Raw genomic sequence first — 26,669 nt, 5'->3', positions numbered from 1 at the left:
TTCAACCCTGTGTATGTTGTATAAACATAAAGTAACTACAAAAATAGAATTTAGATATCCAGTACATGTTCAAAAGTGGCATCTTGCAAACTCACCTACACCAAGGCTATGTTTAGTTTGTGTGTCCTGATGTGGAGGGAGCAATGATGTTGGTCTGTTTCCTTAGCTTATGCTTGAATGTTTGGATTGACTGTCTTTATTGTCTATATTTTGGTAATAATATTGATTATGATGAGCACAAAAAGCTTTGAAATTTCTCTGCAGGTAAAATGTTTCAGAACTTGGTATTATTTATTTGAAAACTTTGTTGGAGATGGATTTCTGTCAGCTACTGCTATTGTGATGTTTTGACATCTTATTGTAGGACAATGAGACTTCAGTAACCATGGCTGCTGCTGTGGTTACAAGACAGCAATATCTCCTTTGCTTCATGAGCATGACAAATGAGAAAGATAAAAGTAAAACAGAGCATTTCAGTAAGCATAGAGAGCACAGTGGGGTAGATATAATACTAAGTGGGGCCTTTCTATTAAACAAAACTGTTATTGTAGTAACATCTATTTGACGTTGGCGATCATTTTTTATTTTATTTGTAAGAGTGGTTCAAATTTTTTCACAGGGAAGTGAGACACTGTTGTGGACAATACGTCATTACTTGGACAAGTCTTGAAAATGTATTTCAGTCAGACACGATCAGGTATTCAGGCATTCATCCAACCTTGAATCCTGATTTTCTCGCACTGAATTTCCCAGTGTTTCTCTGAGTTTTGGGGAGGGACTAATTTTCTTACATACTTTTAGAATGGCAAGGGGACAGCTATTGAAAAAATAAACAAAAAGTTAATATATTAATATTTACATACAAAAAACAGTAAAAGAAGTTGCAATGTATCCTTTTTGTAAACATCATGAGTAACAGAAGCTGAAATTTATACATAGTTGCACTGCTGTACTGCTATTTTGCATAAGAGAACAAATATTATTGTATTCACCTATAATAGTGGGTTCTGATCCCAGTTCGGATCCTACTTGGCCCTGGCCCTGGGCTTGACCATTTGGCCATGGTACATTTTAAGATGTACCTGGGCAAACTAGCTAGTCTAGGTCATGCTCCCTCAGCAACTCAGGCAGAACTAAGATGAACCCCATGAGAATTTACAAAAACAAACAACAAAAAACCTTATCTGACAAGTCCATTTCTAAAGAATTAAGAGCTTGGTTACTAGTGGTAGAATTATGATAAACGGCATATGTTGATGTGTCCTAGAAGTATATATTGTTGTACACCCTTTTTGTATCTGTGATTACACTATTATATCATGAAAACCCTCCTATCAAACTCATTTCCAGCTATCTTACACAATTAAACCTACAAAGTGATTTCTGTTTTATAATATAATTTTATGGATGAATTGATTGCATTTTGAATAGAGTAAGATAGGCTGGACAGAATCGACAGATAATCTAAAATTGGTTTGTTTAAGCTATTTTGTACAGTCATTTTTGTGCTTCTAAAGGTTTAGAAGGAATTGGAGCTGTTGTGCAAGACATAACTATCTTGTTACAACAGTTTGGTTTTCTGCACAATATGTTAGCTTTGTTGCACAAGCTAACAACTTCTGGTACAACTTAACAAACATACTCTGCAGGATACCAAATTTGTTGGGCAAGACAATTCTTCTGCACAAGGTAGCTGCTGAGCTGTCCATAATAGCAGTGTTGTTAGCAATACTTAGCATTTATTTATTACATCAATGTTATTGTTTTTCTAACTGACCCGTAGGTGGTTGTAAATTTGTAATAACTTCACTTTGTATTTATTTGCTGCTGCTTCTCAAGAATGTATCGCCTGTTTCTGCTCTTCATTATGGTATCAGAGCAATGATAAAGGTCTTGTGCCTATGAGTTGAAGATGGTGATGCAGATTGTTAACATCTTGGAGACATAAGACTTTGTGCCACACTCCAGTCTAGCTCAATGCTGTGTTGAATGCTGGGCGTTGATTGTAGGCTTGAAGAAGGTGTGAAAGAAGCAGACACCTACATAAGCCACACAAGGAGAAGAAGGCATTGAGTCTGCCAACAATCTTATCGCCACTCAGTCAAAGCCAGCATTGCCATTTTGTATGGTTTGACCATTCTGGGCATAATAATTCATGTCTGATTACAGAAGTAGTTGCTGAAGAAGTATGCAAATGCCAATGTCCCAACTCAGCAATAACATAGGTGCTTTAATCTGCAGAAACCAGTTTGTAAATGCCAAATGTTAGACATGATATTACCTGTTGATGCACTGACCTTGTGTTGCTGAGTGAATAGGTGTGTTAGATGTTGAGATTGAAGTCATCTGCTACGCCGACTTCTTAGAAAAAAAAGCATAATTCCTTTTAATTCCTACGAGACGCTGGAGACAAGAATTAAGGCACCAATTCTGGTTGTTAGAATATGCAAAAGAGGAATGGCATTTGACTGAGGCAGATACAAGCCGTTTGAAGGCAAATGGAGAAGCAGGCTGCAAAAAGACAAGCTGTTTGAAGGCATTGATACAAAATCAATTTGTTGTCCTTGAGGAAGGCATAAGAAGGTGTAATTTGGTGAAAAAGTGTAGTATTAGATCAATTTGGGCAGTAAAGGAAGCCAGAAAAGGTGTATCAAAAACTTCATTTGTTCTTAATTTATATTTTGCAAAAAATAATTTGGTTACAAACGATTTAAAACTATATTATTATTTAATAATTTATTGCATTTGGATATTTCAATTTGGGAGAAAAGAGCATATTTTTTTAGAGCCATTACTAGTTTGTAAAACTCTAAGGGAGCTACAAGGAACAATTTTAAGAAAATGGCAAACAAGGCACCAAAAATGATTCTTTTTGAGTTTCAACTTTTGAGAGGAGACAATTATGTTGCCTGGAAACCAAAGTTTAAACCCAATTGCAATTTGAAGACCTTTGGGATATAGTCTCTAGGAACACCACTAGACCTCCAAATTTGGGTGTAGACAAAACTAGTTTTGACAAGGCCAATCAAAAGGCCAAATTGATCATCTTATTTGGAGTGCCAGATGAGGTTTATCCTCTCATTAGAACAACCACCATTGCAAAAGAAGCTTGGGATCATCTTAAAACAATGTATGAGGTCAAAATCTAGAATCAAATTCTCCACTTGCAACGACAGTTACATTGCCTTCAAATGAAACATGAGGTGAAATTAGAGAATTTCCTAGAAGAGGAGCATAGATTAGGACATAATTGCAAGCATTAGGGGAAAAAGTCACAAATGACTCTTGTACCTAGTATTGAGAGCACTACTCCCTTTGTTTTGTGTGTTTGTCCCTTGTCTTAATGTGGTGAGTACAAAACCATCCATTGAAGAGTTGGTAAACTTGTTTCAACAAGAAGAAGCAATCCATGATGTGACATCAAATCCCAAGATAATCAGGCCCTCATAGCAAAGCAAAAGGGAAAACAACCTAATTGTCGGAGTGATCCATTAGGATCATCAAATTCAAATTAGGAAAACTCTTCCAAGAAAAAGAATGTCCCATTCGTGGAAGGGGACACAACCTCAAAGACTTGGTACAATTCCTATGCCAATAGTGAATCTAGTCACAAAAAGCCATAGAATCCTTCTTAGGGTGTGTTACCCTAATTTTTGATCTCCCTTTTGAGTGCTAATTTTACTTTTCAAGTGACCTTATCCTTAAGTACACGCTTTGGGTTGGCAAATTTTCGAACTTTTGAACTTGGTCTTCGCAGTGCCAAAGTTCACCAAAGTGCCAATCACCCAATCCGTCTTTGTTCCCAAGAAGTCATGTTGTCAGTCAAGTCCATCTCTCTGTAATCGGTTAATCGAATAGTTATGGAACCCCAATACTTCTTCACACATTGTTCTCAAGTTGCGAAATTCATCGAAAACCCGACTACTCTCTGAAGACCACATATCATTGGGAGCTAAGTACATTAGTCATTACTCAAAGTCGACACGTCGGATGATTCTCTAACTCAGTAGACCTCTTGCTCAACATGCTTCTCAATTCAAAAAGTTATTAATTGCCCAATGCTATTGGAGCTCACATTTCCCAAGGTGCAATCTTTTAGAGGATTTATGAAGTACAGCTTCTTTATGATGGATTGGACGGAGAAAGGCATGCAAGGGTGGTAACGCAAGTTTAAAGCTTCATTCATTAATAAAAAATGGTAATATTCCTAAGCTCATTATTACTTGCTAAAGTTGGTCAGAGTAACATATCAAAGACCACTCGAAGAAAACAGAGACTTGTCACTCCCAATATTTCCTAATTTCAGTCAATATTCAGTATGGGTTATCCTCCTATTTCAAATCAAAATGGTGTTACCCCATGAAAACCAGTGTCTTGTAATTCAGCCTGATTTGAATTGGCTGCAAAGTGAGCAAAGTGACATCATTTCTAGACTGAGCGTACTGCTTGGAAAGAACAAACTGATTTGATTGAATATAAGAGGGTAATTGCTGCCTTAAGAGAAGAAGAGAGAAGTAGAAAATCATAATCAACACCTACAAGAAGAAATTGTCGCAGCAAGAAATCTAACTTGAAGCAAATTGCTTTGGTATTCGGTCAGTGACATATTGTCAGGATAGAGTACTTTCTACTGTTGAAATAAAATTCAATCTTGAAAGATGGTGTTGTCAGGGGATGATGTTGCTCCAGTTTTTCAACCTAGTATGGAATTTGTGGAAGACCCACAAGAGGATATCCTTTGTGGATTGACAACTTTGGCTTGGGAGTGCAAAACAAGTTTTGTCGAGCATATGAGAGTACTCTTGGTGCTAGCAGAAGAAGAGGAAAAGGCTAAATTGCATAATGCACAACTCCAACTGGTACTTGAAGCCGAAAGGAATCCAGTTCACCTTAGATAATTAGTGTCATTGACTTTGAATTAGTGTAATAGCATAGGATTAGGGGATTTTGGCATTTCGAACTATGGGCTCTGATGGGCCACGTGTGATTTAATAAGTTTTTCTTTGATGAAGGAATTTTGGAAGTTTTTGATAGATATTAATGAGATCATTTGAATGCAATCCTATGAATTGTAAACTTTGTGTTATGATTGATGGGTGTTTGTTCTTCTTATGTTGAATATGTTGTTGCCTAGATGGTTCTTCGTGGTATCTATTGAAAGATTTTCATGATAAGTTGTGAATATTGCTGTGGAAAAGTTGGCTTTGAACAAATGATGCAGTATTAAAGTAGTATTGTAAGGCATTTTCTATATAGAAGGAAGAATCTTTGTATTCTTTTTCTTATCTTTGTTATGTTTTTCGCCTTTTAAAGCTATTTGGTTAAAAGCTCTGCCTTATTTGCTATCTGGTTAAAAGCATCCATAGTTTTTAATTCTTTTTTTATCATCAAAAGGTAGTTGCGCCTTGTAAAATAAGTAGAGAGTTGATGTAAAATACCATTACTTTCGACTCAAGTGGTGGTTATAGTTGTCACTTGCGCGGGCAACAAAATACAAAGTTAAGTGACAAAATTTGTCAACCAACAGGGCGACTAATAGAAGAAACCTCATTGACAAAAAAAGCCAAATAAACAACATGGTAATGTTGCATTACATAAGATTCAGATGAAGAGGATTTCTTGTATGTTGATTTTGGTGCATCTGGGCATATGACAAGTTGGTTTTTTATTTCACTCCATCCACCACCCATGGGCAAGTATCGCTTGGTGATTACACATCATATGAAGTTAAGGGAATTGGAGATATATCTTTGCCCCTCAAAACTCACAAGTGCAAAAGTACAAAGGTTCATATGCTCTTGGGTGCACAAAGAACCTTCCTTTAGTTAGCCAATCATTGGAGCACAACTTGATAGTTGAATTTGATTGCCACAATGATTAAAAATTGTCTCATTAGAGATAGATTTAGAAATGGTGAAGTTGTTGCTTGTGCTTCAAGGGTCGCCAGATGTTTCAACTTGTTGATGTCACACATGAAGATTAGGCCCTTGCAGTGAAAAAGTGCATTCACAACTCTTTGGCACTAGAGCTTTGGTCATCTTCTTCCATTGAGTAAAAGAGGCATATCTTCCTCTCATGTGTACAATTATTCAGAGTTGAGAACCATAAATAGTTTAGTAGGTTTTTGAGTCACCGCCTTGGAAGGAAGCCATGGATAGGATATCAGCCCTTATTGAGGAATAATACATGGGAACTTGTTGATTGCCCACCAAGGAAGAAGGCTATTCGATGCAAATGGGTCTTCAGGATCAAATATAAAGCAGACGGTAGCATTGATAAGTACAAGGCATGACTTGTGGCTATGGGCTATGCTTAGAGGGAAGGCATTGGCTATGATGAAACTTTTGACCCCACAACAAAAATCATGACTATTCATATGGTCTTGGTGATGGAAGCTCAATTTGGTTGGAAAGTTTATCAGATGGATGTCAAGAGTGCTTTTCTCAATGGAGATCTCAAGGAACAAGTCTATATGACTCAAACAGAGAGATATGTTGCACCTAGCCAACCACACATCGTATGTAGACATCAAATCTCTCCACGGTCTTAAACAAGCTTCCTGAGCTTGGTTTATCAAGGTCAATGAGCATCTCCTTATTTATGGATTAATTAGGAATCCTTATGATCCCAATCTCTACCTCAAAGAGCAAGGTGGGGGGGCGGGGGGAGATTGTAATTGTGATTGTATATGTTGACAATCTAATCATCACAAGGATTTCACCACAGATGATTGATGCGACAAAGAATTATCTCAAATGATTGTTTGACATGACAAATCTTGGGCTGTTGCATTATTGTCTTGGACTTGAAGTGTGGCAACAAAACAATCATATTTATGTCTCTCAGATGAAATACACCAAGACATTGCTCCAGAAATTCAGAATGCAAGATTGCTAACCTATGTTGACACCCATGGAGACAAGTTCTCTTTCCATAATCCATAACCTCAGGTGATTTCTCCTCTTTATCGTTAGTTGATGGGGAGTCTTATTTACTTGACTTACACCATGCAAGATATCAGTTGTCTTTCTAGGTATATGCAAGAACCTAAGGTTCATAGGAAAAGAACAAATCATATTTTGAGAGACATTCGTGGTACAATGGCATATGGTCTGAAATAAAAGAAGAATTTAGATTTATTTCTGTGTGGATACATTGATGTGGACTATGTAGGTTCAGTGTGTTAGAACTTTCAAGTTTGCAATTAGATTTTGTATGTAATTACCTGCTTGGAAAACCCTAAACCCTAAATGTTGTGTTTTTCATTTAGTTCTTGTCATCAAATTTCATGTTTTAGTTTTGAATTGAAGTCCATATTTTATAGTGTTACAATGTGAATAATTGGTCTCATCATATCCAAAGTGTTGTTAATATATATTCTTATGTCCTAAGTTCACGACCCCGATACCCTTGTAAGTCTTAGTCAACTTATTACATGTCTTATTGATCCATTGATAGAAAGTGTGGCTATGGTTCAAGAAAGGAACAAGGTTTATCAGTGAGACAAGACTATATCGATTGGAGCCATGTGGCATCTTATCAATACATCAAAAGTAGCGTGGTTCCAAATTAGGAGAGCAAAATATATTGGTGGGACTTCTTTTCATTGATAGAATAGTTTCCGCGTTCTATCGACCCAACGATGAGGTTAAGAGAGCTTGACTAGATGGTGGGCCCAAGGTCATTGACAAGACAAAAAGATATTGATGAGACAACTTTAGTATCCCACCGATCTATCGATGGTATGCATAAAATGGAATGGTAATGGGTCATGAGCCTATCAAAGAGACAATGAAATATCGATGGAACAATTTTGGTGTTTCTTCAGATCATTGATCGCAGATGATAAAAGAAGTGTGGGCCTTGTTGATGGCTATAATAGTGAGTGATGTGTTCTTCGAAGAGATAGCTACATCGGTTGGACCTTTTCCATTTCTCCCCGAACCATTGACCATAGTTAGTGGAGAATGTCAAATCGAGGAGGAAATTCAATCTTGTTCGATGGTCGTCGATATTTTTGATCAACGGTGGACATTTGAAGTTAGTAAAGAACTATGCTAACAACTCTGTGCTTGCATGGATAAGCATTAATGTGCAACATTTGATGGATTTTAAATTCAATTTCGGCCCAATTAAGTTATCAAAGACCTTGTGTGTCTGAAAAAAGTTGAGGAAAAAGTTGTAGAGGTGTTCGGTGGAGAATTTCAGGCTTTCAGAAAGTTGCAAGAATAATAGAGACAACATAATAGGGGTAAGTGTTCAAAGCTTGCACTTGTGCTAAAATTTAAATTTTGTGTGAAGATGTTTGTGAATTTCCTTCTAGGGTTTTGTGCTTCATCCTTTGGTTTGCTGGTTGAGGTGGTAAAGAATGGTTTTTGCTTGCATTGTTGAGATTTTGTGTTTTGCAAGAATTTAAATATAATGGAGGGCCCTTTTGAAAGTCCCAAACCTAAAAGACAAAAGAAAGAATCAAGGCATGCGAACCAAGATTTGATTGACCAATTACTTGGCACTAGGCCATGATGCAAGCGGTGTAAGAGTTTAAACCCCGATGTTGAGAGACTCGAGGATAAACAGAAACACTTAGGGGACATCTAGACTGCTGAAAGAGGGTATGATATGTTTAGATATCATTATAGGAAGATGTACAGAGACCAACCTGTCTGCAATCCCTGGAGGCTAAATTTGGGGAAATTGGTCATCCCAAAGGTATTTGTGAATGTTTAATTGATGAGAGCACTTGCTAAGAGGTATGATCCAGATTCGAGGACAATCTAATTTGCAAATGGCTCTTCTTTTGTTCCAGTCACAAGATATTATATTTGTGAAGTGTTTCAATTAGACTCAAGCTGTGATTTAAAATTGAGTCTTGGAGATCTTCGGAATGAGTACTGTAGAATGGACAATGATTATAAAAGATAGAGGTTGCCGTTGCATAGACCCAGGAATGAGAAGGGTAAGCTGAGGGTATTTGCTGACACAGAAGAATCTCCATTCTCTGTTAACCTATTTGAGGAATACTATGAGTATATACATATTATTTTACATGTCATGTTTTAGGTCTAAAGGCTCGCACAAGAATGCAGATAGCCCCCATGGTGTTGGTAGCAGATATTTAAGCCATGATGCTCGATCTTTTGATCATGCAGTTTTTTCTTGTAATAGAGATCAACAAGAGTTTGGCCTCTATTAAGAGGGATGATAAAATTATACATTTCAAGCACTATTCATTGTTAATGCATCTAATTCTCTATGAGGGACAAGTGAAGAATAAATGGAAACCATAGTTGAAAATCAGGGATGAGGATGATGATGGGAATTTGAGGCTTGTTCAATTATGGACTGCTATCTGCAACAACAGGTGCATTAGATAACATAATCTTTTCTTTGAAGAATTTTTTGTGAAACGGATTTATGTGCACATGGGTCATCCTTGTGATTACAGTCTGTCATCGGAAATCCAGAAATTCGTGAGGCCCAAGGATAAGAAAAAAGGGTGAGCATTGATCATAACTGGGGAGATTGGTATGCCTTTGAGGATTGCACTGAAATTAGAGTATATGGTTTTGTAGGAACCTCAAATTTGTTGCCAAGAACTGTTCTTGATAGGGTGGCATGCCTGGAAATTGTGAGGCAATTCCAATATTCCGATTTCATGCATTTTAGATCTAATAACAAGCAGTCCCATATGCTTTCCACGTTTGTGCTTCGGGGATTTCACAGTTAGTGCTATAGAGGGATATTCACGATTAGAAATCAAGATGAAACCTATGCTGTTAGGAGGATACAAATTTATAATAGGATTATGAGGGTAGAGAGGTGGAGAGTGAAGCATGATCTATCTTACAAAAGGTGTTTTTATTGAAGAAGAAGATCAAATGAAGAGAGTAGAAACAATGTTGCAACATGAGGCAAAGTTGACACGTGATATTCCTTCTTATGTTTTTAAGAGAAGAGGAAGAGAACCTCATGAAGAGGATGTTCATAGAATGGAAGAAGAAATTGTTCTTCCCATTTGCCATATATCTCCACAACCTACACCAAATTCAAGTTTCTCAATTGGCCTTGTCGACTCCGAAGAGGAGGGAAGTGATGGTGATGATGAATGTCAACAAATTGTGAAGCTAGTGATCCAAGAATATAATGCTCTTGAGTATAGGACAATGATTGAGATAGAGCCTTCTAATCAGTTGTTTGATGACATCAGACATCTTGCTGCGAAACAATTCATCTCTGATGATTCATTTGTGTATTCTTCTGAATGTAAAGCTTTTATTTTGGGATATAAAGGAGGACAAATTAGAGAAAGGGTCAAGGAGGTTACACTTGAATTGCAACCATAGGTCCTTAAAGAGTTGCAAGATAATGTGGATGAAGAGATGAGAACTAACTCCGGAGAAAGGGAGGAAATTGTTACAAGAGGTAGGTGTGATGATTCTCCCAAAGTGATCTTAGCTCAACAGTTGTGTTTGACAGTTTCAGATCAAATAAAAAGGTGATAGTAAAGCTAAGTGCAAAAGGAGCAGATTGGGTTAACATAGATTCAGGATTCCATCCTCATAATCATGCTTTATCAATCTGGGTTATATACCCACGTAGTAAGAAACTATTGATAATTGAGGATCCTAGCAAGATGTATGGGCAGTTACTGGTTCAAAGGTTGGAAGACACTGATCTTGTAGAAATTGCTGACTTGAATATCAATGTTGCTAAGTTTGCCAAGGCACATATTGAAAAACTAGGTAAAGAAAATAGATGGTATGTAGTTGAGAATGAACAATTGAGGCAAGAGGTTGCCAAGTTGAAGGACAGTCTACAATGTCCCACAAGCTCATACCAGCTAGTGTTAGATCATGATAATAGGTTGCTTGAGATGACAACGGAAAGCACCTATTGGAGATATAGAGCAAATAAGTTCCAAAAGAAACAGGAACAACTCTGTAGAATTGAAAACTGTTAAGTTTAGCATTGTTTCAGATTTGGTAAAGAAGAGATTTGAAAATGTAATCTCATGGGCTGACAAGTTTTGGGCTGTCCATGCTAAGACTTACAATGCACTCAAAGAGCATAACAGGTTGCGGATTAGGCTAGTATCAAAGAGGGAAGAATTTATGACAATAGGTGATGTTGATGATGCTATGTTAAAGGCTCTGGATGGATGCATAGACAAGCACAATAGATTTCATGTAGTGCTTATTGAAGAGATCAGTGAATTTGAGTAGCCGTTGGATATTCCTTTTCCCCTTTTCTTTGATGACAATGGTGATTCAAAGGAGCAGAGTAGATGGAAAGATGAATTGGCTCAATTATTGCCTCGAGCTCTGGATTTTATCAATGATGGACAGATGGTGGTTGATAATACTTAGTTCCATCTTGAAGGGATGTTTGCCCTTGAATTTGCAATGAAGGATATTCTTTCTACAGTTGACACATATGCAAGATAGAGATATATTGATCATCTCTCCCAAGTCAACTTGTTCATTGCTCGAGTGGTGTAATGTTGAATGTAGTATAAGATGCTCTGCAAAATGTAGAACCTTGCCAGACCTTTGGGTCACGGGCGTTTGCCAGAATATTGAAGAAAAGTGAGCCTATTTGCATTCACTAGTTCTTGTCCCTTTTCAAATATATTATTGCCTACTTTGTATTTTAGTGCTCTTTTCAAATTTGCAGTGGTCGTATGTATTTAGCGTATGAGACAAATTGCAGCTACCTTTTAAATAATATTAATTAAGGGGTTTTGTCTTTTAGGGAAGTTGAACAGTTGTTCAACTAGTAATTGAATGTAAACGGTCTGTAGCTTGTTTTCTTCCTTCATCTCTATAAGAGGGAAACCGAGATGATATAGAGGGTTCAAAATTCTGTTTTGGGGCAAAGGGTGCATGATGTAAAAGATTTTAATACAGAAATGGAGAACTTGCAGTGATATTGTCCTAATTTGGTTTCAGTTATTTGATGAAATTAATGAAAAGACATCATTTGGCTGTCTCCGATTTGTGTTTCTCTTTCTCATATGCATCATTATATTAATGATATATTTGATTTGTTGATGCAATTTTATTTTTTCTGTGTGATATATTAAATGGTTTTCCTCAAGTAGGAGTTAAATTCTATTGAATAGGTTGCAGTGGTTAGAGGCATTCAATTTGGATTAAGAATAAGGGTTTTATGATAGAGCTGCTTGCACGTTTATGTCATGCATAAACATAATTCAGTGCCAAATAACTAGAATCCCTGCCATTGAAGGAACATGTATTGATTCTATGGTTAGACTCCGTTGCCCTATGGAGAAGGCACCAATTAGTTTAAGCTCCAAAACAGATAAAATACAAACATTCTTTAATTTGAATTAGTTTGGTAAGCTTTAGTTTAATTCTATTTTTCTATTTTCGCCTCATGCCAGTGTAAAATAGATAATAAAGGGATAATTGAATAGAAGTTGTGATCAAATAGACCTTTGAAAATTGTGTGAGGGTTTATCTGCTTAAATATCATCATATAATCTGGAAGAGTTATCAAATAGTGGTGATATTCGTTTACCCACCAAGGTTTAGCAGAGCCTAAAGAGCAGAAGATATTAACCTTCTTGGTTAATTCTTGTTCGTTGGTCAAGTCCGCCTTTATACCTGAAAATAAGGTTTGGCATACCTTTAGAGTGTAATGATCTGTTGATTTGGGAACCAACACAGTGGATGACAAGAGGTCTACTTAAGCTTCATTTTCTTTTTGGGATCTGGCTCGATATCTTGGGGGAGCAAAAAGCAGGCCACTATTGTTTGCTCTTCCACTGAGGTAGAATATCATGCCGTAAGTGGAGCAATCTATGAGGCGATATGGTTATGTTACATTTGGATAGGTATGGGTGTTCCTAAGATAGGTCGTACCACTTTGTTTTGCGACAATTAGAATGTGTTGAAGCTTATTCATAATCCTGTTTTTCATGAGTGTACCAAGCATATTGAGGCATAGTCTCTTTATTTATGAGCATGTTCAACAACAAAATACCTACCACCAGTTATGTTCAACTCTAGAGCATTGTGCTGAGATATTCACCAAATCTCTTGCAGCTGTGAAGTTTGAAGCTTTTCGAACTTCCTTGCTTTGTTCTCTTGAGCATATGACATAATAAGGGGGCGGGGGGGGGGTGGGGTAGATTGGTAGCATTTATTTATTACATCATTGTTATCACTATTTTATTTCATCATTGTTATCGTTTTTCTTACTGATTAATAAGTGGTTGTGGTTGTGTTGTGACCATTTCACACATCGCCCCATCGCAAATGGGGACCCCCTCTTTTTGCTTGTTTTTCGCTTGTTTTCGCTTTCGTTTTTAGGGTTTTGTTAGTCCGTTAGTTGTCTGGATTTAGGGCTAAGCCTTAGGGTTTTAAATCTTGCCTTTTCAAGCCAAAATCCAGTCATTTTTGAGAGCTTTTGAGCTTTCTTTTCTAGAATGCAAATTTTGAATGCAATGATTTCGCCAAAATGGTCTAATTTTCAATTGGAATGTTCATGCAGAGCTTAAACTTGTTTAAATGATGACCGTCAATATGAATTTTTGTCTGACTGAATATTTTGACCAAATTTTGACTTTTTTGAAGTTTGATCCTGGGCATCGGAATTGATTTGTTTTTGCCTCGTGAAGTGTTAAAATGTGAAAAATCTTGTTATTTTGGCCTGTAGGAGCAAAATCGCTCCTGTCCCTCAGTGAAGGACGGGAGCTCAATTTCAAATATCTCATCGTCCCTACAGAGTCCAGACAAATTTTACGTTTGAAGTGATGGAGAACGACGAGATCTTTCATTTGAATATAAATTGAAGATTTTCATGAGCGCGGAAAGGCCTCCAGGAGGAAAATCGCTCTTGTCCCTCAGTGAAGGACCGGAGCTACGATTCAAATTTCGCCTTGTCCTTGCAAGATTTTGAAAACTTAATGATTTGAGGACGTCCGAAGGAAGATACTTTGCCAAATGAATATAATTTGAGATGCAAAAAACGAAGGAAAATGATCTATATTGACTAAATCGCTCCTGTCCCTCTCCAAGGGACCAGGGCGAGGTACCTTGTAGCTCTCGTCCCTCTCCCAGGGACCAGAGCGATTTCCTTCATTTTGCAAAATCCAGACAAGGGTCGAGGCAAGTTTACGTTCAAAAACAAAGGAGAATATGAGATGAGCACATTGAATATAATTTGAAGATTTTTTGGACGTCCATACCAGTGCTAAATGCCTAGTTCGCTCCTGTCCCTCTCCCAGGGACCAGAGCGATTTTTGATATAATTGCCTTTGTTGCAAAATTACAAACAATGTCAAGGCATGGGCGGATAGAGTGAAGAAGGACGACTCCGTTGAATATAAACTTGGAACCTGGCAAAGTAAGATGAAGGCCACAAAGGAAGGATCGCTCCTGTCCCTCTCCAAGGGACCAGGGCGATACAATGGTGATGATGCGTCCCTCCAGAGTTCAAGGTCGTCCCTCCAAGGTTCAAGGCCGATCCAAGCCAGGACGAAGGGTGGCGAGGACATTTCAAGGCATTTCCATCAAGCGAAACGTTGCAAAGGTCATCACATGGAAGGATTTGCACTCTAAAGACCTGGATCGCTCCTGTCCCTCTCCAAGGGACCAGAGCGATATCTACATAATGGCGTAAATTTCAAAAGCCAAACAAGTTTCAAGTTACCAAGAGGGTCGAAAGGACATCATTCCACGCAATGAAGATAATTGCAAGTTGGTACAAACAAGAACAAGCATGTTATGATGAACTTCGCTCCTGTCCCTCAGGAAGGGACTAGAGCGATATTGATATATTAGATTAATCCATGCAAAATTTACGTAAGGACAAGACATTGCAATGTTTTGGAAGGTCCATGGTATGGTAAAAAGATGATAAACAAGAGTTTTGAACGTGAAATGATCATCATTTTGAGCATGGAGACTAGATCGCTCCTGTCCCTCTCCAAGGGACCAGAGCGATTTGCTTTGGATTCCTTGTTTTGCTTCAAGATCAAGCTAAGTCAAGACGTCTTAAGATAGCATATGGTCCAAGGCATCGTTTGAAGACAATTTGCAAGAGTTTTAAACGTCCAAACATTGCTAATCGAGGTAAAAGTCTCCCATCGCTTTTGTCCTTTGGACAAGGACTAGGGCGATATCATTAAAAACACTCACGTTCCTTCAAAGATCAAGGCGACATGAGGATAGGAAATTCGAAGGACGACATTTGGAGGACATTGCAAAGGAGATCGAAGTGTAAAGTTGCCAAGGTCAAGGAGAAAACATGGATCGCTCCTGTCCCTCTCCAAGGGACAAGGGCGATGGTCCCTTTAAATACGTCCAAACACATAATGAAGCGAATGGGAATGAGCGCAAAGGACACAAGCAATGATTTTTCGAAGGTCAAAGATACAAGATGAACATAAAAACATGGAGATCGCTCCTGTCCCTCTCCAAGGGACCAGGGCGATAATGGTCATAGGATGCACTTGCTCGCACAAGGAAGAAATTCAAGTTCGAAAGACCACCAGATGATCGATTTGGGACGTGGAAATGAAGGAATTAAACGTCGAAAACGCAAGAATCATGCCAAAGATGGTGAATCGCTCCTGTCCCTCATCAAGGGACCAGAGCGATGAGGTACGTCCCTCTATTTACATATTTTTTGGCGCCAAATTAAACAATTCGAATTTACTTTAAATGCTAAATCAATTTAAAATTTAAAAAAATCCATTTTTATTGGCATTTAATGTGGCGTTAACATTTATTAATTATTTTTGCCTTATTTAAAAATCGAAATTTGCAATTAAAAAACGCAAGGCATTAGTAATTAATTAATTAATTAATAAAAAAATCGATTTGAGCGCTCATATATGGAGGTCGGCCTTGTTATTTCATTGCAAATCATTTAAAAAATGGTTTTGTTTTTATTAAGTCGGCCTAAGGGGTAAAGGATGCAAGCGCTATATAAGGGGGTAGAATTATCATTTTCTACATCATTATTTTTACCTTCCTTTATGCGAATTGACAAGAGGCGAATATAGTGCGAGTTTCATTTATCCAAGGTGGCGAAGACATTCCAAAGGTGGTGCGATTTCAATTGAAGACCAAGGGTGGCGCGCTTAGACATTCCAAAGGTGGTGCGACTTCAAACCATGGTGGCGTAGACATTCCCAAAGTGGTGTGGGGCGTGCGAAGTGTGTTTGAAGAGGTGCGAATCGCATTGAAGATCAAAGGTAGAGCGAATTTGAAGATCCATCCAAGACCACGCCTAGGGCGAATTTGCTAAGGACTTGGTGTTTTATTTGTGCGAAATTGAAGATCACATTCTCTCCAGAGGTGGCGAAATCAAATTTGAGGGGATCATATTGAAGACTATCTTTATATCTCAATTTTGCCTAGGCAAATTTTGTTTTTGCATTCTAGAGTTAGCTCTCTATCGAGGTATGGCGATTTAATTTTTATTGTTTTATTCATTCATCGTCATATTTCAAATTTTGAATTTTAAATCTCTTAGCTCAATCGTTGTATTTTAGGAAATGATAACTCTAGGGACTTATCATGAGGTTTCCTAAAATCTATCTCTCTTATCTACGTTATTTATTTCAAAAATCTATTTCTTATAATGAAATGTTGTGTAGGTATGGCGACCCCAAAGGCGGGAGCATCCACCAGTCGCTCGGCTCTCATGAAAGAAGATCAGAAGACCGAGGAAGTGGAGACCAAGATCGTGTCTAAATGGAGCAACATTGGAGATACCAACTTGGGGAACTTTAGCACAAAGAAGTTCCGGGAGGTCCCTTACATCGGCAAGCCATCACCTGTCGCCCGGAGAATAATAGAGAGTGGCATCATTAAGGCGGCCGGTTTTCCTCCAGCCATTCAGTGTCACGAGTTGATGATCGAGTGTGCCCGTCATTACAATCCACAGTCCAGGACAATTGTGTCCAATGAGGGAAACACTTTGGCGTACCTTTCAGAGGAGGCCATAAGTGAAGCCTTCCATCTTCCAGAGCACAGAGACATGATATACAAGAGCATTGAAGGAGCCAGATCAGTGTACGATGATGATCCAGATGCTTGCCTAAGCATAATCAACAAGAACTGGCTACTCAAGAGTCGTCCCCGTCTGAGCAAAGTACCGAACACACCACACCGGATCGATTTCCAAGAGGAGTACAGAGATTTGATTACCATGCTCAACAGAGTTACAGGAGCACCTCATGCCTTCTATTTTGAGAAATGGATGTTTTATTTCATCCAGGTGATTGTTCAAGGAAAGGGTACAATACATTGGGCTAGGATAATTAGCCATTGCTTAGACGTACAATTGAGAAGACTCAGGGCTACTAAGTCCTTCCACATGAGTTCATACGTCATCTATGCCTTAATAAGGAGCGTCGAGTACGCAGGACTACCTCACAGAGGAGTGATTGGAAGAGGACCCGGCGAGGTCAGAGTTTGTGAATCCTATACCTACTTGCATCATCCACCAGGGAAGAACTACAAGTTAATCAATGATACTTTCACGATGAACATCACCAGGACGTTGCAAGGAGGGATTCACAACAGATTATCTCAGGATGCCCAGGAGTTAATCAAGAGGTACGGTGCTTGGTTCATTCAGTTTCCCAAGTTCACTTACATTAGAGTGTATGGATGTCCTTTACCTCCATACATGTTGCCGAGGTACCCGACAGATAGAATTGTGTTACTTGAAGTAACAAGGCAGTTGGCAGCATATGTGAAGGCATTCAGACACAGACATCAGAATGGAGTTCAGGTACCTATTATTTTGGGTAATTCAGTTGAGGTATGTCCCAATGTCTCAGCCATGGATGACGCAGAGAGGGAGTTAGCCTTGTATCCTTTTTCATCTTTTGCTTGGAGGAATAGTTTTGATCCTCATGGACATTTAGAGGAGACAGTCGGTAGAAGATTTAGACATGAGTACCAAATTGAAGATTTTATGATGAATCTCCTAGATGATCTTGAAGTAAAACGCAAGATACATTCTAGATTGCCTTTGGATTTCATCAGGAAATGTAAGATTTACAGAGTAGCCGACCAAGCTCAGGACAACGGCAGGCACATCCAATCTTCATATGATAGAGAGAGCAAAGCAATAAGTTTGAATTGGAATGAGCCCGAAGCCGTGGATTTAGATGATTTGATGGCACCAGTCTTGTCTTGTACTCGCAGATGGGTAGACATTCAACATCAGAAGTTGAGAGAACAAGGCATAGCCATGTCTTTTACTTTGGAAGAAAAGCCAGCCGAAGGTGGAGCCAGTGTTAGTGAAGGCAATCCTAATCCTAGGAATTCAGGTGAAGGTAACCTTCGATGTGCCAGTGAGGGCAATCTCCATCCGAGAGGTTCAAAGAGAAAGGAAAGATCAGAAAAGAAAGAGCCTTCCAAGAAAAAGCAAGGTGCTAACAAAGACCAAACACCAGGTACTTCTTCCAGGCCAGAAGATAGAACAGTTCGAGTGGAAGAATCCATGGAATCGATGGTACAGAATGACAGACAGGAGGAAGAACAGGCACAGCATGTTTCATCCGATGGATCTCTCCAAGACTATGATTTAGATAATGATAATGAAGTAACATCTCCTCCCAGACAAGAAGAAGTAGTACACAAAGAAATTCAAGTTCAAGAGACAAGATCAAATATCCCAGATTGGTTGAAGGAAAGATTGACTAAGGTGATCGTAATTGAGGACGAGGACAGTGCAATCGATCTAGAGAGCCTTGTTGGACGCTCACATATGACAACAGAGAAGAAGAAGGCTACAAAGATGTCCAAGATGATTCGAGATGAGACTGGATCTAGAAAACTGCAGATAGCTACACCGGCAGCAGACAAATATGAGGGTGAGATCCTAGCAGAAGACTATCATATACAGACTATTGAGTTAGGACCATCCACAGCAGAGCAGACTTTAGATGATGCCACCGACACATTTGAGGCACTGAAGGATAAGTTTAGAGAATAAGTAGAAAAGAATAGAAAGCTTGAGAGAGAGGTCGGTGCATGGAGGACATATTTCAGTCACATCAATGAACCTTTGGGACGTCAGGATCCAGTTAGATCACCATTGCAGGCATTGCCCCTTCAATCAATCAATGAAGCAGAAAGATTCAGGAATATGGTTCAGCGTACATGTAATTGGATGGATAGATCTCACACGGTGGCCATTGAGTTTATTACAAGGATGTCGAAGATCACCCATCAGGCTATCCAAGTTCTTGAGATAATCCACAGATTGATGGCAACAGTAGCTGCATTTGCCCATACCAAGGACGTTGTCATCCCTGTCTTGAAAGTTATAAGACATACATCTAGAAGAATTTTAGCACAAGAGAGGATCTTAGAAGGTGATTCTCACAGTTTGTTTCAGTGGTCAACCTTACTCCATATAAAGAGTGTTCTCTTTGAGGACATCAGTGTTAGATGTGGTCAAGTTGAGGAGGTGATCAATCCGATCCAGGACAGAGTATTTGAGGTACTTCGTACCATTCTTGGCAGGAGGATCGAGGTCGAGACAGATGTGGATTTACAAGAGTTTGAGGATAGAATCACTATCATCTTTCGCAAGGACGCAGATGTTACAGATGAGCAGTATGATCAAATGTATGCCACCATGCTCCTGATTGATAGAACAAAGGAACTTGAACCTACTTGGGACACAGCTCTTCTAGATGCATTTGATCAGGTTATCCACTTAGAAGAGAGTATCAAGAATCTTCCCGAGATTCCAATCACAGAAATCGAAGGAATTGTGACAAAATTCATTGCATATGCTAAGAAGGAAAATTGGAAAGGGAATAAGATTCTAGATGAAAGGTTGTTACAGATGACATGACATCTTATTTCTCATTGGTTGATACCTCCTAGATTTTTGTGCCAAATTTAATATTTGGCTATGTATTTAATATTGTTCAATAAAAAGGAGGTCATTTGTAACAAACCCTAATTAGGGTTTAGGTGTCATGATCTTTTCCGTTGATTTACTTTCAATCTGGACCTTTCATTGTAATTGGGGATGCTATTTATACCCCCATTTTCATTTCATTTGTAATAGTCAGTTAATATAGAATAGAGTTAAGAGTGAAATAGAGAGATTAGAATTGTAAGCAATTTTTATTTTGTAGCAAGATTGAGTCTTGAAGAGAGAAGTTCAAGCAATTGTTGTATATGATGACTTGGAAATCAATAAAATATTGAAGTTATGGTGTTTTGTTGCAAGTTTCTTGAGTTATCTTCATGGTTGTTGGATGTACTTGAATCACGCTCAATCAAAGTAGTTTGTTAATTAGAAAGACTAAGTGTGAGATTTGATATTTGGTAGGATTCGCAATCCAAACCACTAGCTTCTTGCTGATTGTAGGAACGCCTTGTGTGGTCGACTGGAAAACACCTTGAGTCCTTAACCTTCAAGCATTTTCGTATCTAGGATATGTACCTTCGTAGTAGTGTCCTTGGTCTTTGATGCATTGAACATCATTATTACCTTAGAAGATCGCACTAATTTCAGTTGAGTTGTTGTCTTATGGCGAAATTGAAATTGGTTGAGTCTTGCCAAATCTCATTCATGCTAAGTCGTTCCTAGGGTTAGGCTAGATTAGACCTCTTAAGCCCTATCTTTTTCCATTTTTTGAAAGTTCTTTTTAGATTAGTGAAATCTTCGAACTATTGAATCCGTAAGAAGCCTTGAAGGAAACAGCAAATCACATCATACCACTAAAAGCTTGTCCACACGTGGAGACCCCACTAAAAGAACCTTGGAGTCCACCTAACTGATCCTTTTTGCAGATCTTCAGCAGTTAGAGACTATTTTCTCAAGAGAGGATAAGATGCCTGTCGGTATTTTATTCTGTGTATGATTGTGTACAAAATACACGTCAACAGGTTGGTATTTCTTACCGACCTATAGGTGGTTGTGGTTAGTTATGTGGTTGAAATAACCACTTCAATTTGTATTTACTGCTGCTGCTTCTCAATAATGTATCACCTATTTCTGCTCTTCATTAAGTGTTCCAAAAAGAGTTGCACTCCACAACAAGGATCCTAAGAGGTAATGTTTCTTGGAAAATATGCCAAATAGTTGTTTGAATGTTTGTTTGGTAGCTGTTAAAGGGTAAAGTTGTTTGAACTGAAGATAGAGAACAAATCTGTTTTTACAAGTTGTAAAAGCTGTTTAGTAGTTGCATACGTGACATTCTGTTCTAGATATTGTTATAACAAGATGACACCAACAGTATGTATATAATTCCACACAGCTAGAGGATGAAGTTAATTGATCTGGTCTAGAATTCAAAGTTAGTCTCTTTTAGTTGCTCATTAATTTTATTGTTTTGGAAATACTTATAGCAACAGTTTTAGTTGCTGTTGATTTATATATGATTGGTTGATCAATTAAAAACTTTTTGTGTGACGAGTGAGATTGTGATTCGGCCATGCATTAGTTTGATTTGGTTTAGGTTTGCTTTCCTTTTTTCTGTGTGTGTTTATTATTTCAATTTTGATTTGAATAAGTTAATAATAAGATTGTTGTAGTTCTGATTTTATTGCCTAATTATTACAGTTAAGTGTGTGAAATTTGAATTGATTTCTCTTGTTGGTGTGCAAGTAGAACTAATATTTCCTTTGCTCTTATCACTTTTTCCTAGTCTATTTGAGATCCCCAAATTTAGAGCAGCTTTCATTTCATATAGAGAGCTCTAATTTGAGTAGAACTTGCAGCCTTGCATTTACTTTGCAGGCACTTGGTAAATAATCAATCCTCCTAGATGAAAATGATATTAGTGTGCTCAACGCTTTTTCATGCCATTGTCAAAAATTGTAGTTGTTGTGACGTTTTCACACATTGCCCTATTGCACATGGGGACTCCCATTTTTTGCTTTTAGGGTAGTCGTTGTTTAGTTGTCCTAGCTTGGCAATGCTCGCGGTCTTTGTAATGTCCCACCCCAGGTGGAACTACTGAGAACTGTTTTGTAGCAACCTATTGGTTAATTTTTAATTTAATAAATTATCTTTTCTTGTGTTTTTGGTGGTTTTTCAGAACTAGACAAAAGCTCCAGAAGATGTGTTTTGATTTGTGTTTGTAGTTTTTGAAGAGAAATAACAGTTATATTCTTTTTGCAATTAATGAAGCAACTGAAACTAACTTGGGAATTGTAGTCAAGCTTGTTATTTCAATCAGATTTCCATGGTAAACAAATACACTAGTTTCTTATGATAATGGTGCTATTACAAAGAATCAATATCTTCCAAATCACTTTCTAACATACTTGGTGGCTCCTTTGCATAAGAGTAGTTAATGAGTTGATCTTTGGACAAGCAAACAACCAAGGTGCTCACTTAGAAAATGATTCACAGTGACTTAGAAATTTTCTCTTCCCTTCTCCAAACAGCTGTCATACGAAGTTCTGATGTAGGCGCTCATATTGGAAGATATATGCAATGATTAACCCTTGAGTTTAGGGATGTTTAGGGACTCCACATCCTACAGCTGGTATGGCCTGTTATGGGTCTGATTTATGTATATTAAATCCCTTTTGTCTACTGCAACCTTTGTAGATTAAACTATTGTGTTGGAGGTTTGATTCTGCTGATGGACAGCTACCTAGAATGAAGTTTGGGCCTGGAATGACCTTCAAATGAGCTGCAAAGGGGGTCGGCCTAGCAAGCAGCCAACTCACTCAGAAACTATGTTAAAGCTGCTCCAAACCCCTTGGAAAATCTGATACAAATACCTTCAAACTGCTTGCCCCAATCTGAAAATGCATCAAAAGACTCTTGTTCACTTCCAACAAGCCAAATAGGGGGTGGCTAAACAAGCAAGCTCCTCTTTCAGATTTCTATCAGCAAATACCTCTTCCAAAACTGGTTTCTTTGTAGCCCAACTGAGATCCCTGAAGTAGAATCTCCTTGCACACTCTTGGCTAGTCTCTCACAGCTGCAAGTGTGTTCACTTATGGAGGTTTTCATCTCCAATAAGTAGCTCAAACCCTAAGGTCTAGACAAGCTCCTCTAAGGAGACAAGAAAGAGAAATAATCCAACATAACATAATGTTTTCATCACCTCCAAGACTCTTTTATCCTTCAACATGGGCGCCCACTTATGGCTTTAGGTTGAGTTTAATTTAGAGTCAAATTAACTAATTTTATCACTTCATTTCATCCTAATGAAACCTTTTTAAAATAATTCATTTTTTCCTTTGAGACTCCTTTAATATCTCCAATGACTTTATTAAAAAGTTAATTTCATGATTTAATAATTATGGCTTTTTTTCAAGTCACTTTATTATCATAGAAATATCACAAATAACCATAAAATGAGTGAACTCCATTTTCTATCTCCTAGGAGGTCTAGCAAGGAAGCACCTCACTCTCTCTCTAGACTCATGTATGCCTTTGAAGAAAATATTCTAGGGTTTAATGCGGTTTTAGATTAGCAACTTGGAGATAACAATATTGTCGACTAATTCCACCCATGTTTATTCTAAAGTGCCCTCTAAAATAGGAGAGAATCGCCAGTCCAATGTCCTTTTCCCGTCCTTATTAGTTTACAAGGAGTTTTTTAATAGACTGATCCGGATTTGCTAACTCTGGCTAAGAAGGGGACATTACAGTCTTTAACCTTTGTTTACTAGAGGGACGTGTCTTGTCATTGAGGTAGGTTATGGATTGAGTCTAGAATCCATGGTAGAGTGTTAGCATTGAGTTTGAGGACAAATTGCTAGAGGCTGTAAAAAATTGTCTAATGTTGTCATGTTGCAAAGTTAGGGAGATGAGATTTCCATAGTCCATGCTAATTTCAACATTTTCTTCTCCTGCAACTCTCTCATCCTGATGATGGATCACGGAGTGTGGTTTGAAACGTTGATGCAAAAACTTCTACACAACTGAATCCAGAAGCATATTTGAAAAAAAATGTTGCAAGTTGTCAGGAAAGAGGTCAAGGTAAGTGAAACCAAGATCTCCCCCAAGGGCTTGTTTTTCTACCCTTTGTAGGATGGTCGAAATCAAAGTTGAGTGATAAGGTTTGCTTTAGTGTAGTGTGAAAACAAAATTTCTTGGTCATGCTCGATTTTCCATTCCTGAGGAAAGTTTGCAAGTAAAAGTGAAAAGAAAGAGTGGAGTTTCCTCGTCAACCATGAATTTCCACCCTTTGACAAGTTGGAGGTCTAAACTTCCTAGTTTCCTCCTAGGGGCCGAATTTCCACTCCTGGAGATCAAGTGTTGAATGGAAAATGAAGAAAAGGAAAACTTCCTAGTTTCCTCCTAGGGGTTGTTTTTCCACCCTTTGAAATTGAGTGAATTATCAAGTGTAATTGAAGGAAAGGAAGTGAAAGTGGGAATTTCCTCCTATGGATTGATTTTCCACTCTATGTGAAAATTTATAAGTGAAAATGAAGAGTGGAATTTCCTTGTTGATCGTGAAATCTCACCCTTTGTGAAAATTTCCTAGTTTCCTCCTAGAGGTCGATTTTCCACCCTCTAGATAAGTTGATGAACAATGCAATAGAAATCAAATAGGGAAGGATAAAAAACTAGGAACTTCCTAGTTTCTTCCTAGGTGTCGATTTTTCACTCTTGGGAGATGTGTTGATGTAAGTTAAATAAATGGAAGGTTGAAAGGGAAGAATGGAAATTTCCTCCTACCACACGAATTTCCACTCTTGGAGGCAAATGTTGGATGAAGATTTAAAGCATGGAAATGTCAAAACTTCCTAGTTTCCTTGTAGGGGTCGAAATTCCACCCTTGTCAAAAATCAAAACTTCCTAGTTTCCTTGTAGGGGTCAAAATTCCACCCTTGTCAAAAATCAAAACTTCTAGTTTCCTCCCAGGGGTTGAAATTCCACCCTTGTCAAAAATCAAAACTTCCTAGTTTCCTTGTAGGAGTCGTGTTGGTGTGTTTTTTATGCATGCACAACTCTAAATAAAATACCTTGAGATATCCTATTCTCTCTTGATCAAAATCTTCTATGTGCTAAACAGATGGACTGTGTGATCACAAAGACGACTCCAAGGTTCTAGATTCAAGTGGGTAGTCTCAATTGGTTTGTTGTGATATGCTGGTAATCTCAAGGGAGACTTACACAATTGTTTGAGGAGTTAATCGATCTTAAGATTTTATTGATTCCTGACTTGCTTTTTTTTTGGAATGATTTTCAAACGTTCTATTTCAATCCTACTTTTATTAAGACTTGGAAAAAAAGGCAAATGGATGAGGGAGGGTTCAGGAAGATAATTCTAACTCTAAGCTAATCCTATGAACTCGGGATATAGAAATTGCAAACGTGGAATTTAAAACCAATTCTTGCTTCGCCAAATTTAACAACTACACAAGAACAATGCTATCTTCTAAGCAATTCAAAAGATTTTCATATCACTCATATTCACCAACATTTTGAACAATGGATAAAGCAATAGAAGTTAAATTTCATTTGCTTGTTCAAGCTAACTTTGCAAAATAATTGAAAATCATCCAATTATAAAAAGTATGAACACATCATTCCACATTGCAACTTATCCTTCATTCAATCTAACAACTTGAAAATAAAACCTACTCTAATGAGAGCAAAGAAACGATGCTAACTTGCAAAACTAAACAAGATTCACCAACAATTGAACAATGGATTATGTCTTAGCACTTAAGAAGTATCACTACAACAATTTCTTTGAACTCTCTCATGAGTTACAAATGAGAGGAGGGTGGTTTATATGGACACCCCATTACAAAGCAATGACCTAGATTGATCCAAGATCAACAACCAAGATTAAAACATTAAACTCTAGTTAAGGCAAGCTACAATAGTTATCCAAACTGGACCAATGAGAAATAAACAACTAATAAATCCAGCTTTCTTCTAGAAGCGGGCATCCCTTATTCTTTTCTTTGGCAGCAAATTTAATGAACCTAGTCACTATGGGGTTGATCTCTTCCATTGGGACACTTGGCAAAATGTCAATCTTGTATTTCATCAGGTCTGTCTCATCTTGACATGTAGGAAAAGTGGCTATCCAATCTATTTCCAGTTTTTGAAAACCATCCTCAATGGACAAAAATGAGGATGCCTTGCTAAAATGTTGCTTCTAGATTGGATTTGTAGAAGTGAAGAAGTTGCTCAGAACTTTGGCCTTTAGGTTCTCTTCATCCATGTACTTGTCTTGAACTATTTCTTGCTCAAGCACATCGGAGACTGTGACGAAGACCTTGTCTTGGATAGCTTTGATTGTTTCTTCTATTTTGGCACCATCAATCTTTGTCTTTTCTAAGGAATATTTCTTTGCCTTCTTTTCTTGAAGTCTTCGAGGTCCACATGGTCAAGGTCAGTATCTCCAACCTTCTTCCACTTTGTCAGGATCTTGGATTCCAGCTGTGGTCCTTTGTTACTGACCTTCATTTGTGCCTTTCTGGAAATTCCTCCTTTAGTTGACATCTACCACTTGAAAATCATGAAAATTTTCTAAGTTAAAAACAATAAGGGGATTTGATGTTAATTTCCAGCCTAGAGTGCAAAGTTTGAAGGAATTTTTAAAGGATAATTCTTACTTAACTTATGAAATTCTAGGAATTAAACATAAGGAAATTTTGGAAATTGAAGCATTTGCCCTTGAAAAGCATATAAAAGCAAGATGATGATAAAATTGAAGAATCCAAAATGAA

The 26,669-nt window shown here is 37.9% G+C and overlaps 1 protein-coding gene across 2 annotated transcripts in view; it reads left to right on the top strand.

The window, feature by feature from the left end:
• The window catches only part of LOC131061499 (uncharacterized), a 167,759-nt gene that overhangs the window by 108,057 nt on the left and 33,033 nt on the right, over window positions 1–26,669 (top strand). Inside the window, exon 7 of one of the 2 annotated variants that reach the window (XM_057995207.1) lies at window positions 620–697. The exons of the other annotated variant lie outside the window; for it this stretch is intronic. Within the exon in view, the coding sequence (XP_057851190.1) occupies window positions 620–697 (78 nt within the window). The remainder of the gene's footprint in view (window positions 1–619; window positions 698–26,669) is intronic. 2 annotated transcript variants of the gene reach the window in all.

Source organism: Cryptomeria japonica, chromosome 8, assembly GCF_030272615.1.
Source record: "Cryptomeria japonica chromosome 8, Sugi_1.0, whole genome shotgun sequence".
Taxonomy (NCBI): domain Eukaryota; kingdom Viridiplantae; phylum Streptophyta; class Pinopsida; order Cupressales; family Cupressaceae; genus Cryptomeria; species Cryptomeria japonica.
The sequence above is the reverse complement of the archived record's forward strand: the minus strand, read 5'-3'. Positions and strand labels throughout refer to the sequence as shown.